The sequence below is a fragment of the Phalaenopsis equestris genome, unplaced genomic scaffold, assembly GCF_001263595.1.
Source record: "Phalaenopsis equestris unplaced genomic scaffold, ASM126359v1 Scaffold000094, whole genome shotgun sequence".
In the NCBI taxonomy this organism is placed as follows: Eukaryota; Viridiplantae; Streptophyta; class Magnoliopsida; order Asparagales; family Orchidaceae; genus Phalaenopsis; species Phalaenopsis equestris.
In genome coordinates, this window is record NW_018164536.1 from 1,937,748 (window position 1) to 1,955,607 (window position 17,860).

Below are 17,860 nucleotides of genomic sequence, written 5' to 3' on the forward strand. Positions count from 1 at the left end.
ATATATATATATAATTATTTAAAATTATTTTATATTTCGAACAATAATGATTCGAACACGAACGAACGCATCATTGTTCGTGTATGGTTCATTTAACTAACCGAACGAAAAAAAATTGTTCACGTTCGTCTCGTTTACTTATTCAACACGAACTCATTGACGAACCAAACACGAACTGTTCGCGAACAACAAACTTTTTTGACAGCCCTATTTGTTTTTATAAATTTGATATTCATACTTTTAAATTTGCAACGAAAATATGCATTTCATATAAAACCTTCTCTTGGGTATGATTGCAATAAAAAATGAAAATTTATTCATAAGACAATATAAACTTTCATTCAAGAAATAAACCCCATGCAATAGCTGTAGGTGTTATTCAAATAAATTTTAATATTCATTCAGAAATTAAAAAAAAATCAAATAATATAAGAATTAAGAATTTAAATTCATCTTGAAAAACATAAATTATTTTAATATATATATTTTTAGTTTAATTTTAAAATTGTGCTGTTACAGAAATGATGATGCGATAGAAGAAAAATATTTTGGAAAAAAATTTAAATTTTAATTATTTCAAATCGAAATTAAATTGTTGATAAATAAAAATAATAATAATTATTAAAATATTTCTAAATATCATCAAATTAAATGTTATGTAGTAATTAAAAAAATATAATTGTTTTGAATGGCTCTTTAATAAATAAAAATAATACTTAATTATATTTTAAATTATTAAGAGAATTTTTTGGGATCAAATTTGATTTTTTTTTCTTTTTCTTAATTTTATTTTATTTATATTTTTATTCCAAGTGAAGCATCCATTAGAAGCTATAGAATAATCGTTATTTCTAAAAGCATAAAAAATAAATTTAAATGTTTTGAAAATTATGAAAAAGAAATAAATTTACTTAGAAAAATAAAATCATAAAAAAATATATATACTCAATAATTTTCTTAAATAAATTAAAAAAAAAGACTAAACAAATCCTAAGCACTTAATTTTCTTAACAACTATTAAATATCGATAAAATATTTTAGGAATATAATTTTATTTATTTAATATTATATTCTAAATATTTAAAATTCAAACCAATAAAACCAAGAGCCTCTAAATCGGCAGTAATTCAAATCTCTTACTCACATACGCCAAAGAGATTGCTGTCGAGGGTAAAAACTAAAAAGTCAGTGTCTTGCTGAAGAAAAGATATCGACATATCCATCATTCCTCGATCTCCATTTATTTCCTTCTGGTCCTTTATACTCCTCCGAGTTCGCCAATGCTTGCTTAAAATGCCATCAATGCCTACTGCCCAATGGTTTGCGGCCGCGATTTTAGGTTTGTGGGGACTCGGAGGAGCCTTGCGTGATGTGAAAGGCTCGAGCTTTTTGCTTCTCCGCTAATGGCGACGGCTGCTTCGGCTGGTGCTTGAGGAGCTTTTAAATAGAGGGGTTTTTGGGAGAGCAATGGGAGCGCTGCTTGCGACGAAGCATCAGAGAGTGATGGGGGGATTCTCAGCGAGAATGGTCTGCTTTCTCTGCATCTCTTGCTTCTGTCTTGGGGTTTTACTGGTGAACAGGTGAGTTTCCTGCTATGTTCTTGTTTTTTTTTTTCATTGAAGAAGCTTGGCTGGCTTTCTTGTTGGATTATTATTTTGGTTGATGTTAGTGTTTTGCTTCAGTTGGTCGGAATGGTTGGGAGAGGGCATTTGTAGCAGAAAGTTATGATCTTGGTGAAAGGTTGTTTGTTGCTTCGGGGCTTAGATTTCAACCATTTTAGCTGGATGGCAAGAAATTTGGGTCATTTATTTGTTTTTAAGTGATCAGAAAGATATTTTTGTGTTTTTCTTTGAATATCTGAGGATTCTTAGCTCTGTTGCTGCACTAGCAGTTGTTGGAAGAGCTGGATTATTGCTTTTTTGGCCTTATTGTCGCTTTAAAGAACATGAGTCCTTAAATCAGAACAGTGAGTTGTTCTGCGGGCTTGTTTAATTTGGCTGCTTGAAACTAGAAATCGTGTTTAGGAAAATATATTTTTTCTATATATAAGCAACTAAATGAATAGTGCAAGAATTGGTTTGACTGGTGAATTTTGTGATTTCACAAGGGTTGAAAATGATAATCATAAGATTAGATAAGTCAGAAAATCAATGAATTTTGAAGTTTCAGCTGTGTTCCAACTTCAAAAAATTACCAAATATATTTTTAAACTAATATAATTAAGTTACTTAAGTTCTTAGCATGTATAGCTTAATAATTACCTGATCTTCATTCTATCTATTCCTTATTTTTGTCATCTTTCATTCTCTCTTTTCTATCACCCGATTTAGAATTCTCAATCTCTCTCTTTTTTTTTCCCCTAAGATCATCTTCTCCATTTTAAGTTTTACTATTCTAAAAATAAAGTTATTGCACTTGCATTTAATTGACTTTTTTTTTTATAGGATGGGTGCTTGTTTCTCCATCTCTTTATGATATTTTCATTTCATCACATGTTGAAACATAATTTCATAAACTATCTCTATTCAGCATTTGAAGTATTAATACCATCTTTCAAATCAAGATAATGAGCCTAATTCTTGTGTAGCATCTTAGAACAAGACACTTGCTTAGGCACTCCTTAGTAATGGTATTTGGTTGAACTTAGTTGTAGGTTCTATGCCTTACCTTGCTCAAGCTCATAGGAGGGTGCCAAGCTCAACTCTAGTAACATTGAATTGATATATATGCTTATATGTAATTTTGATTGTGCTTGGATGTTGGAGGTAAAACTAATTGGTTCTCATAATAGTACTATTTCACTTTAATTTCTCTACTTATGTTCATATGCATTTACTATATTGCATTATAATTCATTAATATGAGAATTTATCTTTTCATTCATCCTTACAACCTAAAATGTAAATTTTTACTATGGCGGTCATGTAACATATTTTTGGAAGGTGGGAAAATATTGTGACCAGAAAAGAGTAAAATTTGATTATGATATTTCAGATTTAGAAATGTTATTTTGATTGTATCGATTAATATCTATTTATATTACATGAATATAATAAAAATATTAATTTTGAATCTTGAATTGTGGCTCACACAACCTAAGCAAAACCTGTAATGGAAGAACAAGAGAACAAAATGCACAATTGCTCTATGAAAAGAGCTTGAGCAAGCTCTAGATCCGGGTAAAAAGGAAGAATATCCTCTCCCTCGAAGGTGTTAGATCATCTCTATTTATAGGTTTTGAGATGATTTCTCTCTCATTTCTTACAGAGAAAAAATATTTAATGATTTTAGTGCATCTCGATGTCTGTTTGTCTAGTATATCAATGACAGATCGATATGACATTTGGATGGATAGCCTGTCATCAGGCGCAGTCGAATGTGTGTTTATCCTCTCTTTGCAGCTAGCACTCGACAGATGATTTAAGATGTATCGAGTTGATGTGCTTGGCAGGTTAATTTGACATGTCTACTCGGTAGCTAGTATTTGACTTGGTCAGTTCGATAGGTCAAGTCGGTTGGTCAATCTGACAACTGATATTCAATGACTGTATTTCAAAAGAACGGTGTAGGTGATGGAGGCCCACTAAGGAAATAATAGATGATTGAGGCACATTGGGCTTGTTGATATCTCTTCGGCTCATGGTAGCCATTTATTAGTATACAATTAAACAATTACAGGAATCAATGAAAAAAATTCCTTAAGACTTGAAAGCTTAACTTGCCTAAATAAAGGATGAATGTATCCTTAAATTTGAAAGTACAACCAACTTCTTTAAATTTTAGCTACATTCCTTCAAAATATAAGGAGATTCATGATAAGTAAGGAGATTTCTTACTAGATCAATTTCAAAATTTCATTATCATAATAGTCAATTGCACCTTATTTTAATTTTAATTTTATTTTTATTTTTATTTTTAAAATTGAGGGCTTATCATGTGAGATTTGGAGATAATATTTTAGATGCAAAAACCCATGTTTGAATCTTATAAAGCAATCCAAATTAAGGATTCAAAAGAAGTAATTATATATTTTATTTGAATCCTTTTAATTGTGGTGATACTACTTTTTTTTTTTTAGTTGGGAGAGATTTTGAGAGGCTAGTGTTGCAGCCTTTGGATGAATATTCTTAAACGGATTTTTGTGTTTTTCCTTTTGGGATTTCCTTCTTTTCCACAACACCTCTTGTATCATGTATACCAAGTTGGATTTATTGCAAAAACTTGTCTCTACGAGTATTTTGTGTTATGATTTTATTGCAAAAACTTAGTGTTGCAGCCTTTGGATGAAAAAAATTTCTTAAGACTTGTCTCTACATGTGTTGGAGTCTCATCCAGTATAAGCTTAGGAGTACAAGTATAGACTTTCATCCCATAGACGGGAAAGGGTTTTAAGGCCTCTCCAAGTACATTGTCCGCAGAAGGGTTCGTTGTATAATGATCAGGAGCAGTTACTACAGGGAGTCATCATCAGAATTTTGTACACTGTCTTTAAAGTATGTTGTTGCACAGTACTGTGCTGCTTTGTATCTTCAATGTATACCGTTAATCTGCACGGTGCTTCTTTACTCCACTATGTCGTTGTCCTCAGGGGACTTTGTTGTGAAGTACGTTGCTACTTTGTCAGGTCCACTAATGGTGACGAGCAGGGACAATTGATGGTGGTCGGTAGCTACGGTCATTGTCGTCGGACCATCAATTCCAGAACGGCTTTCAAATTTGACTCATCTTCCTCTTTCTTCAGAACCGAGTCTAGTTCCTCATGCTTCATGAAAAGAGTAGGGCTCCATTTATAGACTTTACTAGTGAGATTCCCTGTAAATAAGGTAGGAATCCAAATAACTATATTGGGCAGCCTAAATTGATTTCTTTAATCAGATGATAATTCAAGGATATATAAGTGCTTTAATGATATTGAAATCGAGTGATTTTGGGCGAATCCCACTGAGACGCTCGCTTTTACTATAAGTCAAATTTGAATTGCATTTGACCTTCCAATTGGCTACCCAATGCTTACAAAAGTGATTTAATGATTGATGTGGAAATAGAGTGATCTTGGGTGAATCCTACTGAGACAGTCGCTTTTACTATAAATTTGTTAGATTTGGAATCCATTTGACCTTTCAATCGACCACCCAATGCTTTCAAAAGTGATTAATAGCTTAATCTGGGCTTGATTTGACTCTGATTTGATCAATTTTAGTGTCATTGGGTTCGTCTTGTCAAGCCATTCGATTTGACTATAAGTTTGTTGAAATTGGAGTTGTGGATGATTTTTATTTTGAATTAAAATAAGTCTAACTCAAAAATACCTTGAGATTTGTGTCATATGATGAATTTGTTGATGACACATCAATTTAAATTTTTTTCTTTTTTTAATCAAGACTATTATATAAATCATCAATGTTATAATATTTACCCGCTTTTTCTACGAGACTTTTGTTTTCTTATAGCCTTCTCAAGCCCCAACAACATTTAATTTTTTGTCAACTTTTATTATACACTATTCTTGTCCTTTATAACTCTGTTATGTTGGTCCCTAAGGACTTAGTCTTTATTGACTTAAGGACAAATTAGTCATTTGTCATTTATTATTGTATATTATAAATATGACCAATATGTTTAGGGTTATAGTTATGCATGATTATTGTTGAGAGTCTTAAGGTTTGGGTTTGGGAGAGATTTCCCGCCTCTCAAATTGTAGGAATTTAGAGAGATCATCTACTTCTTGAATTTGTAGGTGATTATCTTTGTATGTGTTTAATGTTTGAAGTTCTTGCAATAAATACATATTTGCCCTCATTTTTATGGAAAATCATGTTGAATCGTATCAAATGGTATCAAAGCATTCGGTTCTAGGAAACAAAGAAGTAGGATTGAGCATGCCCTAGTTTCGATCCGAGAGCCAAAGTTTCCACCATGAAGCAATCAGATAAAGGATCGCTGCATATTGGGTAAATAGTCAGGATTTCATGAAGCAGCAGGCGTTATCATGGTAATCTAAGCCATCCTCCTTTGAGTGTTGATCGCGTTTAGAAGGGGCAAAGTCGCCTTTATCTTTTGTCGGTCGAGACAACAACGAGACTATGGGGTACAATGATCTTATATCACGGTATAGTTGGGAAGTTGATACAATGTAAATTTACGGGATTTCTCTGCTTTAAGTATCATATATTTTTTCTTATTTATCATGATTTTATAGTCGTGGAAGGTTGTATGGTGATATTTTGCAGGTTACATGAGTTGATGCGTTGTGAAGCCAAAACACAAAGCGAGTGAGAATGTTGATATGACGAAATTATGTCACTCTGTGGCATTATTACACCGCACTTGTTGTTAATCCGACATAATTACGTTAGGCATGAGCCTTGCTATGTTGTGGCCCGATCATGGTTAAATTGACAATTTTTTTCATGGCGGTTTTGGCAATAGCTCTATAAGGAGATGCTATGGGTTAATTAGAGAACTTTTGGGACATTGGAGGATGGTTTTTCGTTGTTCTTTATGGAGTCTTGTAAACCTTAGGGCCTTCTCCATTAGTTTTCCATTGGAGACGATTCCTAGGGTTATTTTTTGTTGAGAGTTTGGAGAGGTTGTGGGGAGAGATTGAGTGCACTTGTATGATCGAGATCTAGAAAAAAAATATGTGTTGAACGGAGATGATCACAATGTATTGCAAGGACTAATTGACGCGAGTTCGAGTTTTTTGTATCTCTTCAATTATTACTTATTTATGCCCGCAATGGCAATTCGTGCTTTCTTTTCTCATATTCTTTTGTTGTAATGCATGTGAATTTCTTGATGTTTTAACTTATGAATTTTGTTCTTGAGGCGCTTATTCTGTGTTTAGATTCATATTGTGTTAATTTTTTTTCTTATTTTAGTTTGAATTTGACCCGATAGAATGTTTAAATTTTTTATGCTCTCTGACTTCTAACATTCTTCTAGAGTAACAAGTAGGTTAGCACACAATAGCTTAGTGGAGTAAACATATTGTTATTAGAAAATTGCAATCTTGATAGGGGATTCGATGAATCCGATGAAACGTTGCATGGTTAATTCCCTTTTAGCTGCAAGATGGTTCCAACTCTTCTTATGATCTAAACATAAGCTAATGAGGATTGGGTCACTGGTTTTCAGCAATAATGTGTGATTTCATAGAAAAAACATCGAGAATTCATTCGACCGATTTTACTGGAGTAGAAAACTTTCATCTTAAAAAATTTCTAAAAATCCTAGTTTAGTTTTACTTTCTGCATTAGGATTTTAGACCCTTTCATATCTGCAAATTAAACCTTCAAATTAGGCTTAGCGGTTTAGTAAACTATAATTTTTTCTGTTAGAACTATTTTGACAACTTTCATTATAAGATCGATACGCGGACTTTTTTTTTGTTTATTACTTAATCGACATGTATACTTATATGATTAACCGATTGCTTCACAATAATTTTGGTCATTAAGTTTTTGGTGTCGTTGCCGGGTAAATGAGTTAAAATTTTATGACTTTAAGAGAATTTTATTTGAAAATTTTAGAGTTGGGGTTTGAATTGTATTCTATTTTATTGTTTATTTGTGTTTTTGTTATAATTATGTTCTGTCTTATTTTTAAAAATACAAAAATCTAAAAAAAATCATTGTCCTTGCCTAATTGTACATTTCCTGTTTAACTGTGATATTGTCCTTACGTTTTTCTTTTTTTCCTATTTTTTCTTTTTATTACACTTCTTATTTTAGAATAAGGTCACCCTTTGCATACCTATTATTGCATGCATAGGAGTAATGGGTCAATTGTTGCCCTCAGTCTTGAAAAGTAAAAAAAAAACGCTTAAAAAATTGAAAATCTCAAAACTAAAAAGAAACACTTAGAAATGACAAATTTTCAGAAATACCATGATAAACCTCTTAGGGAGTATGTCATCCCATCAATAGTTGATACTCACATGAGTCTTAAATGCTCTGTCGTAGAAGCCCTTGCATTTGAACTTACAGCAGAGCTTATTTTAATAATTCAAACTAACCAGTTTGGGGGATCACCCATAGAAGAATCATACCTCAATTTGGCTAGTTTCTTAGAATTGCATGGCACCTTCAAGCTTAGCGAGCGGAGTTTTCGACGATAATGTTAGATTCAGGCTATTACTTTTCTCATTTGGAGATAAAGCCAAAAGGTGGTTTTACTTCTCAACAACAGGATCGATCATTACTTGGAACAACTTAACCCAAAAATTCATGGTCCAATGCTTTCCTTTGTTCAAGACTATCAAACTTTAGGAAAACATCATGTCCTTCACTTAAATAGATGAAGATAACATTTACGAAGCTTGGAAGGTTCAAAGACTTGCATAGGGAGAGGTCATATCATGCCTTCTTTGACTGGCTCATTATTTAAACCTTTTGCAATGGGCTTGTGTGATCTTTGAGATTAATTATAAATGTTGTTGTTGAGGGGTGCCTTATGTCCAAATCACTTAAGAAAACCCGCTCACTAATTGAGTAAACGACCACAAAGAAATTTCAATGTTCACTTGAGAGAGTTACCCATAAAAAAAGATCGCTAGTGGGCGTAAAACTGATGTGTCGACGATCATAACCTCACAAATTGCTGACATGTCAAGGAGAATAGACAAATTAGGAATGAATTCAGTGCCAAAAACCTCACCCAATGACGGGATAACTTATGAATTAATAGGTGATTCTAGGAAAACTTCTTTGAATGCCATGAAAACTAGGTTCAACGCATATTCCAACACCCACAACCCGGATTGGATAAACTTCTCAAACTTCAATTAGAACAATAATAACTCAAGTGTAGAAAACCCGCAGTGCAGGTGCACCCAAGCCAATCATGTAAGAAATTGGAACAACCAAGGCAGTGACAATCTTAAAATAACTTACCCAGGTGGATTTACTTCTAGCCCCAAATTTAGGGAGAATAATTTGTCCTCAGAAGAATTTATAGTAATCATGAAGAATCAATTACAATGCCAAGCCACAACCATGAGAAACATAGATAGCCAAATTAGGTAGTTAACTAACTTTTTAAGCAATGGACCCCAAGGGACGCTACCTAGTAACACTGAAGTGAATCCTAAGGAGGTAATGAGCAAGTGCAGGTAGACTTAGCAGTGGGAAGAAGTTGGAAGTTAGCCCTATGAAGGAGAGTAACTCTGAAGAGTTAAACCTTGAGCCTAAAAAATCTAGTAAGAATCAAGCCAAAGATTTTGGAACCTTAGCTCACCTCATAGGGAATCATTTCTAGCAAATAATGGCGAAAATACAAATTTGCTAAAATGGGAGTTAATTGGGAGAGTTTTGAATCTAGAAAACACCATTAGAAATTATAACCTGAATTAACCTCTTACATACCATTTGGAAGACTATTATCAAATTGACAGTAAGAAGTTTTACGAAATTCTTAAACCTGAGGATTTAGTGAAAACTCCAAGACAACCAAAATATTGGGTGATTGATCAAAAATTTTTGAAATAGAATTTTGATCCTAGGGGAATAATGTTAGAATTGATTTGACCTTAGGTCTGAAAAAGGATGTTAAACCAAGCACTACTTTGGGAGGCAACCCAACTGTTATCCATTGATTTGAGCATATTTTTGCTTTTCATTTTCTTTAAAGTTATTTTGACTGTGTTTGGTTGATTTTCTTAGCATGTGTCATATTAGTTTTGGTTGAATATTTACCCTAGTTGGTTAGATTTATCATATTTGAACTTTTCATGCTAATACGTTTATGTAAACTTATATTATTTTTTTGGTCTGTTAGATGCTACGCTAATTGATCTTCATGTGTTGTTGTTCTTACTATGATGTATTTTCTAATTTCGATTCATTGTTGTATGCTAGATTCTCTTAACCTTTTATATGATATGTATAAGATTGAATATAAGTTTGGAGGATGGAGTTACGCATGTCCACTTGCCCAAGTGTAATTCTCGTATTTAAGTTCTTGACTGTACTTTAGAATAGTGACTCATGACAGGAAGCCCGATGATTTGATTAGATTAGATAAAACCTTGATTACAAATATAAATATTCATTAAAGTAGGTGGTTAGAATTAATTTCTTATTAACTGAATCTTGCACTTTAACAATTTTAACTCGAACCCTAAATAATCTTAGAATAATTAAAATGATGTAATTAAAATGTATGGAGATACTTTAAGTCTTTTAACTTTCAACTCAATCAATTTAATTGGGTTTTTGACTTTTGAATGAATTATAATATTTTGGAGTTCACTTTATGAAGCATTTGAGAGTTATCAATCAGGGAAAATTAGACATTCAAAATTTTTAAAAGAAATGCGTTCAACCAGACATGATAATTTTTAGTGAAATTGAAGAAAGCGAAAGATAAAAATAGTTGAATGGGCTAAAAAAAAAGAAAATAAAAAAATCTTGAAAGGCCAGATCCCAAAAAAAAAAAATAAAGTAGTCTTCCTGATAAGAAGGTTGAGGTGAGTATAAAAAAATTGATGTCCAAGTCTTTCCTAATTAATAAGATTTAAAAGCTCTCTTAATAAAATTTTTATGATATTATATTCAGTAAAAAGTTAAATGATTTTCGTTGGCTTGGTGATTATTAATTTATTTAAAAATATCTTTGAAAAACAAAAATATTTCAATCACACTATATTAAGAGTTTTGAGATATATTTAGGCTCAGAAGAAGTAGAATTAAAAGAAAGGGCTATGTTGTTAGAGATTAATTATAATTCAACCTTGAAATGATATTTGTACTTCTTTCATTAAACTTATATCATCTTGTTGGAGAATCAGGAAGTTCCATGTAAGAACTATGAACATAATTGAGTCTCAATTAGATATGCAATTACTTGAGAGTAAGTAATAAGTTTGTTTAGGGGATTTGATACGATGTAAATTTACGTGATTTTTTTTATTTTAAACACCATATTTTTTATCTTATTTATCATGATTTCATGCTTGTAGAAGATTATTTTATGTTATTTTGCAGGTTACAAGAGTTGACGCATTGCAGAGCCAAAACACGAAACAAACAAGAATGTTGATTCGACATAATTATGCCATTACGCGGCATAACTACGTCGCCCTTATTGTTGGTCCAACATAATTACGACAGACTTTGGCTTGCAATTTTGGCAAGAGCTTATATAAGGAAATTTCATGGGTTAATTAGGGCACTTTTGGGACATCGAAGGCTTAGGGAGTCTTGAAAACTAAGGGGCTTCTCCATTTGTTTTCCCTTAGAGAATATTCCTAAGGTTATTGTCTATTGAGAGTTTGTAGAAGTTGTGAGAAGAGATTGAGTGCATTTGTATGAGGGAGATCTACGGGAAGTTTGCATCGAATGTAGATGATCATGGAGTATTGCAAAAACCAATTTGCTTTGGTTTAAGTTTTTTGATCTCTTGCATTGTTTTTATTTTCATGCCCGCGATAATAATTTTTCATGCTTTTCTCATGCATAGTAGTTAATCTCGTTTTCATACTTCTATAATATAAGAATTGGTTTTCTCGATATTTTATCCTATGGAATTCATTTTTGGATGTTTTTTTATGCTTGAATTTCATATGTTGACTTGTTAATTTTTCAGTCTTAATTTTATTTAAATTTGAGCTGTAGAATGCTAAAATTCTTTGTGATCTATAATTTCTAGCCATCGCCTAGAAGAAAAGTAAGTTACACATAATAGCTTGGTGGAATAAACATATTGTCATTAGAAAAGTGCAACTTATATAAGAGATTCGAGGAATCTTAGGAAATGATGTGTGGTTAAGTTCCTCCTAACTATAGTATAGTTTCTAAATCTTTATATGACCTAGATATAAACTAAAGAGGATTGTGCCCTGGTTGTCAATAATAACATGAGATTTCATGAGAAAAATATTACATGTGTAGGAATCTTTCATCTTCTAAAAGCTTCATTAAAATCCATTTTAGTTTTCCACTTTCTGTAGTAGGATTTTTAAACCTTTCATATTTGCAAACTGAACTTTCAAACTAGGCGTAGCGGTTTAGTGACCTAAACTTACCCTATTATAACTATTTTGATAATTTTTTTTATGCGATCGATACACATACTCTTTATCTATATATTACTTGATCAACATGTATATTAGTGTGATTGATCGATTGCTTTACAACAATTTTGGGCATCATAAGTCTTCAATGAGTTTGTGTATCTTGCAAACATTCACAAGAAGAGCTAGTTGGGAAGAGACAACAAGATCGCGACGCAGTATAGGGTGGATCGATGCTGGCAATGCCTGCCTGACTTAATATCGCGAGCCAGTTGCAATTGGGGTAACTGGGAAGAAACGCATGGAATCACAATTTACTGGGAAGAAAACGACTAGATGGGTACAGTTGCATCGAATCGTGGCATACATGCACCTCTGTCATTGTCTCTGTCGTGACCGAACCACGCCAAACACCTGGGAAGTCGTCAACGGGATTTCAACGTACAAGAGTTCCTTCTTGATCAAAAATTGTGAGAAATGTCAATAAGGAAAGTGAATGCTTTTGAGGAGAGATTTGAAGGAATAAGTAGGGCTTCTTAAATCCAAGATAATGGAGAGGTTTTTCACCATGACAACTCAATTGATAACATGAAGGAGATGATAATAAAACTTATTGAAATGCAATCCAAGACCCCTCCGATGGCTCAACTTGTAAACCCTAAGCAAGGGTTGACTAGAGAATAGGTGTCCTGATTGAAAGAAAAGGAAATCAAATGTGAAGAATAGGAGGAAAACATCCACGATCAAGAACTCCCACATAGGACTTTGATGGGGGGTGGATTAGATATTTCTGCTGGAGGAGGCTGAGCTGAATGGAGTGGTTATGCAAAAGGTTGGGAGGAGCACGAAAAAGTAAGGAGAGAAACTAAAAATGGTTTGTGATTGATCGAAAGAGGGTGTTTTGCCCATAGATACATGGGGGGAAACACCAAAGGGAGAGGAGGTTGGGGTGGTGATGTTAAGGTTAGAAAGTTGAAGATGTAACACTTCGAGAGAGAAGACACGCATGGGTGGGTGTATTGGGTGGAGAGATGCTTAGTGGTGAATGTGGTAGATGAATGGGGAAAATGGGAAGGAGAAGCTCATGGCGTAAGGGTTATGTTTGAAGAGAAAAGCCCTAGCATAGTTTTGATGGAGGGAGGATAGATACTTGATCCGTTATTGGGAGGAATTTAAGGATTGCTTGTTGGAAAATTTATGAGTCATTTGGGAAGGAGACCTACTCAAAGATATTTGAAGCACGATTAAAGGGGAACTTCATGAAGGACCTAAAGCTCGACATACGGGCAACACTTTGACTATTGAGTCTGCGAGGACTGAGGGAGACAATGAAGCTTGCCTAGATGGTGGAAGATAAGAATAAGATGAAGAAGAGCAACAAAAGTGACACCACACGAGGATTCCATAAGAGTATCTTAATGCCCATTATGCCTAGGACCCAAACGATCTCATTTTAACAGGAGGCGCTGAAAGAGAAGAGTACGGGTACCCATTATGGGGTCAACTTCAGGAGCCTCACAGAGATAGAGGTGCAAGACGAGAGCAAATGGATCATGTTTCTAACGTGATGAGAAGTATTCCCCAGACCAACTATGCAAATATCACACTCCAGATCTTGTTAGTTTGTGAGGGGGAATCAAATGGTGAGGAGTCAGAGGAAGAAACAGTGGAGGGAGAGGAACACTTGTACTTGGATTTTGCGGAGGTGTCCCTCAACTCAATGATAGGGTTTACTCCAAATCACTTCATGAACGTGAGGGGACAGATCAGGGAGCAGTTGATAGGAGTGTTGGTGGATAGTGGGGTCACTCACAATTTCATTTCAAGTCAGGCCGTGAACTAACTAGGGTTGAAGTTGTAGATATGAGAAGCTTTGGGATTATGATGGGGATAAAAAAAGGTGGAAAAAAGCTGGGGAATTTGCAAGGGATTAGTATTGACACTGTAGAGCTTATAGGTGACGGAAGACTTCCTTTCCTTGGACTTAGGAAGCACGAATGTGATTATGGGGATGAAGTGGCTACAGTTGATTGGGCAGACTAAAGATGCATTGAAAACTTTTGATCATGGAGTTTCAAGAGAGAGATAAAGCGGTTGTACTTAATGGTGATCCTAGTTTGTGCAAGGCCCTGGTGGTAGATGGGGGTCAGTACCTTAAATTTGAAAGGGGTTGAGAAGATTTATAAAACCTATGGGATACTACTGAAGTTTGTGAAGGATTATAATTCAAATGGGTGATTGTGGATGAAGGAATTGAAGGATAACTTTCAATTCAGGTGAAGACCCAAACTTTTGAGAAGTTGGAGATGGTCATGAAGAGTGTGCCAGTGTTTGACGGCGAAAACCAACAAGCTCGTTTATGAGCGGGAACCACTTGACGTGATCCAACAACAGTTTCTTTTTCTCTCATCTGGAGGATAAGGCGTCTTTTTGGGAGGGGAGTATTGTTATACCGGTCTCTATGGGAAATTTAGTTTTTTGTGAGCCTAAGGGCAACTAGTCATTTATTTTTATTTGTTATAAATAGGGCTAATAGGGTTAGTTATTCATGAGATCATTGTTGTGAGTCTTAGGATTGAGATTATTTTTGTGAGTTTTAGGTTTAGAGTTTCTACCTCTCGAATTGTAGGAATTGGGAGAGATCACCTATCTCTTGAATTGTAGGTGCTCATCTTTGTATTCGTGTTGAATTTTTGATTTTATTGTAATAAAATATGTGTGCACTAATTTATGTGAACAATCATGCCAAATCATATCAAACTCCTTTCATGCTTCCTCACTCCACCATCAAATCTCCTTATGAGTATATGATCAATTTATAGACTCTCCTAAAACATCCATCACAATTTTCCTAGTGGAATTATGCATTTTATCTTACATCAAGTATTTATCAAATTTAAATTGCAATTTGCCTCCCTTAACAATCTATCTTGAATGTTTAATTATATTTCTCATATTTTCTTAGAAATTCCACCTACTTAAACTACAGAATTTCTTATATTTCTCATATATTTCTTATATTTCTCATATTTTCTTAGAAATTCCACTCTTAAGCTATACATTCATAACTACTACTCTTTGATGTATGATTAAATTCTGTCCTGGAATCTCCTAATAAATTTTGTAAGATCTTGCTTTCTATGTAGAGATTTGTTTGATAGTTCAAATTATTTTTTCTAAATCAAGGATATAACGTTTCACTGAAATTCGAATGTTAACCTTTCTACATTTTAGCTATTTCCCTTATAAAATACAAAAGTTGATCAATTCTTCAAAAATCTAGGAATTCATAAGAATATCCTTTTCAAATTAATTTTTTTTTTCTGATTATTTTGAACTAGTTCTACTTTCTTTGAAGGATATGGACCTTTCCTGAGCTCGCTGGTGGAAACGAGGCATCGCCAAAGGGAGTTTATAAAGGGAGATATCTGGAAAGATCTGTACATTGTGAAAGAAAGGCAAGATCCTTGTGAAGCTCTCAACCAGCTTAGAGCATTCTTGTTGGCTACTTTTAACAGCTTTCTCATCCTAAATCGGCTTCTCGGTTTTCAGGAAACTTCAATCCCTGGGGATATTCTTGGCCAAGTATCACATACTCATGATATAATCATGTAACTCTCTTTAACAATTCAATGAGTTTTTATATAATTTTAATCTCTTATTCCTTAAAATTGTCAAAATGGTCCCCTGACTCTTTGTGGGAGTCATTTTAGTCCCAGATCTATAAAGTGTCAATTGTGTCTCCAAACTCTTTTAATTGGGCTAAAATAATTTTTACAGGATTCTATTTTAGCACATATTAAAAGATTCTAGGGATTAATCTTACACTTTTATAGATTTTGAGACTAAAATGACCCCATTTAAGTGGTTAGGGGACTATTTTGACATTTACTCTTCTACACATTTTTTTAATATATATTCTAGTTTTTTTTTCTCCCCCTCCAATAGTTTATTATTAATATGATAAACATTTTGAATATCAAATCAAACTATTATGATCATTGGTCCAGGACTTTGGATAAAACAATTTCTGATCTAGAGATGCAACTGGCAGCTGCTAGAGCTGCACAGACGTTTGAGAAAACTATGGGATCTCAAACAGAATCACTAATACGTCGTCGCAAAGTCTTCTTTGTCATGGGAATTATGACCGCATTTAGCAGTAGAAAACGCAGAGATTCAATTAGAAATACTTGGATGCCTCAAGGTACTTAGATATCTTAATTCTTCAAACTTCTGTTTTCCAGATGGAATGGATGGTTTGATTCAGATTCTTTCAATTAGTTCAAAATCTTAGAAGAATGGAGCAAGAGAAAGGAATTGTAATTCGCTTTGTTATTGGCCGCAGGTACTTAAATATTAGACAAAATTAGTTCAGAAAATTTGCATACATACCATACAAATCTTATGTATTTACATATCTAAACCCAAAGTTTTATATTTACACTTAAAACACTTTGGTGTCATAAACCCTATGGATGAAAAGGTGTATTTCACTTTTAGAAAGGTAGCGATGATGGTATTTTTGATTTGCCGTTGAAGATTGGTATGCATGTAAATGAAATGCAAAAACTATGAAATTATACATGTTTAGTCATGCATTTTGACTGATGTTTGAGAGTTTTCTCATGTTTTAGCTCAACTCCTGTTGGTGTTTTAGAGCGTGCTATGGAAGCGGAAGAAGTGCAGCATCAGGATTTCCTTAGACTGGTGTGCTTTATTAGTTAAATGTGGAAACTATCATCTAAAATGTGTTTAGCTTTCTTTCTATCAGATTTTTATAAAAAACAAACTTAATAATTAGAAAATAAAAAAATTTTCTTCTACAGAATCATGTTGAAGGTTATCATGAGTTGTCTTCAAAAACTCAAATATACTTCTCCATGGCTGTGACTCTATGGGATGCTGATTTTTACATCAAAGTAGATGATGATGTGCATGTAAATCTTGGTAGGTTTCCTTAAATTTCAACAAGCTGCATCATCTATTTTTATTTAATTGTCTATATCTTATCACGTATTCAAATGTCATTTCTGCAAAACAGGTGTTCTTGCTTCTAATCTAGCGCACCACAGATCAAAACCTCGTGCCTATATTGGCTGTATGAAGTCTGGACCTGTGCTGGCAAAGCAGTAAGTCCTGAAGTGAAGTTTAATACTGGGGCATTTAAATACATAGCACACAATTCTTATTTATTTACATGTCTCACACCTAACTTTCATATTTACAAAGCATTGAAATCATTAATATCAACTGAAAAATAGCATTATTGCCACTTTTTAGAGGAGAAGCACGTCTTTTCATGCACCCATTTAAAGTGCCAAAATGTTATGTGTGTAAATATGAAAGTTTAGGCATGAGATATGCAATTACAGAAGGATCGTACGCTAGGTATGTAAATTTCCCTTTAATAGTGTCCGGCATATGCATATTTATATGTAGAATATAGCCATTATTTTGCATTGTTTTCTTTATCTTTTTCGTTATCCGATAAGATTTATTTTAGCTCGGTCGCGTGGCCTTATATTGATGCCATGTCTTCACATCCATAGAATTAACTATTTTCTAAAACATTATTGCAACTTTTCATTTATTTTAACATACATCTCACTCATTAGAACGATATCTCTACAAAAAGTATATTTCATGGTAACACTTTGAATATCTTTGTGAACATTTTCATAACCACTACTATTGAAATTAATGTTATATGTATCTTGTTTTATTTTGATTTTAATTGAAAATTTTATGATCATTTCACAACTACTAATATTAGTCAATATGCTCCATCATAATTTTGTTATATATATATATATATATGTATATATATATATATATATGTATATA

At 33.4% G+C, this 17,860-nt stretch overlaps 1 protein-coding gene across 1 annotated transcript; it reads left to right on the forward strand.

Annotated features, from left to right (window-relative positions):
* Nucleotides 1-1,158: 1,158 nt before the first annotated feature.
* Nucleotides 1,159-17,145, forward strand: LOC110020258 (beta-1,6-galactosyltransferase GALT31A-like; the record flags this gene model as incomplete). The annotated part of the gene is given in 8 exon segments (XM_020718296.1): nucleotides 1,159-1,580; nucleotides 15,372-15,471; nucleotides 15,566-15,624; nucleotides 16,024-16,220; nucleotides 16,298-16,361; nucleotides 16,651-16,723; nucleotides 16,843-16,963; nucleotides 17,058-17,145. Coding segments are annotated over 8 exon segments (815 nt in total), but the record flags the coding sequence as incomplete, so codon positions are not given.
* Between the last annotated feature and the right edge of the window lie 715 nt (nucleotides 17,146-17,860).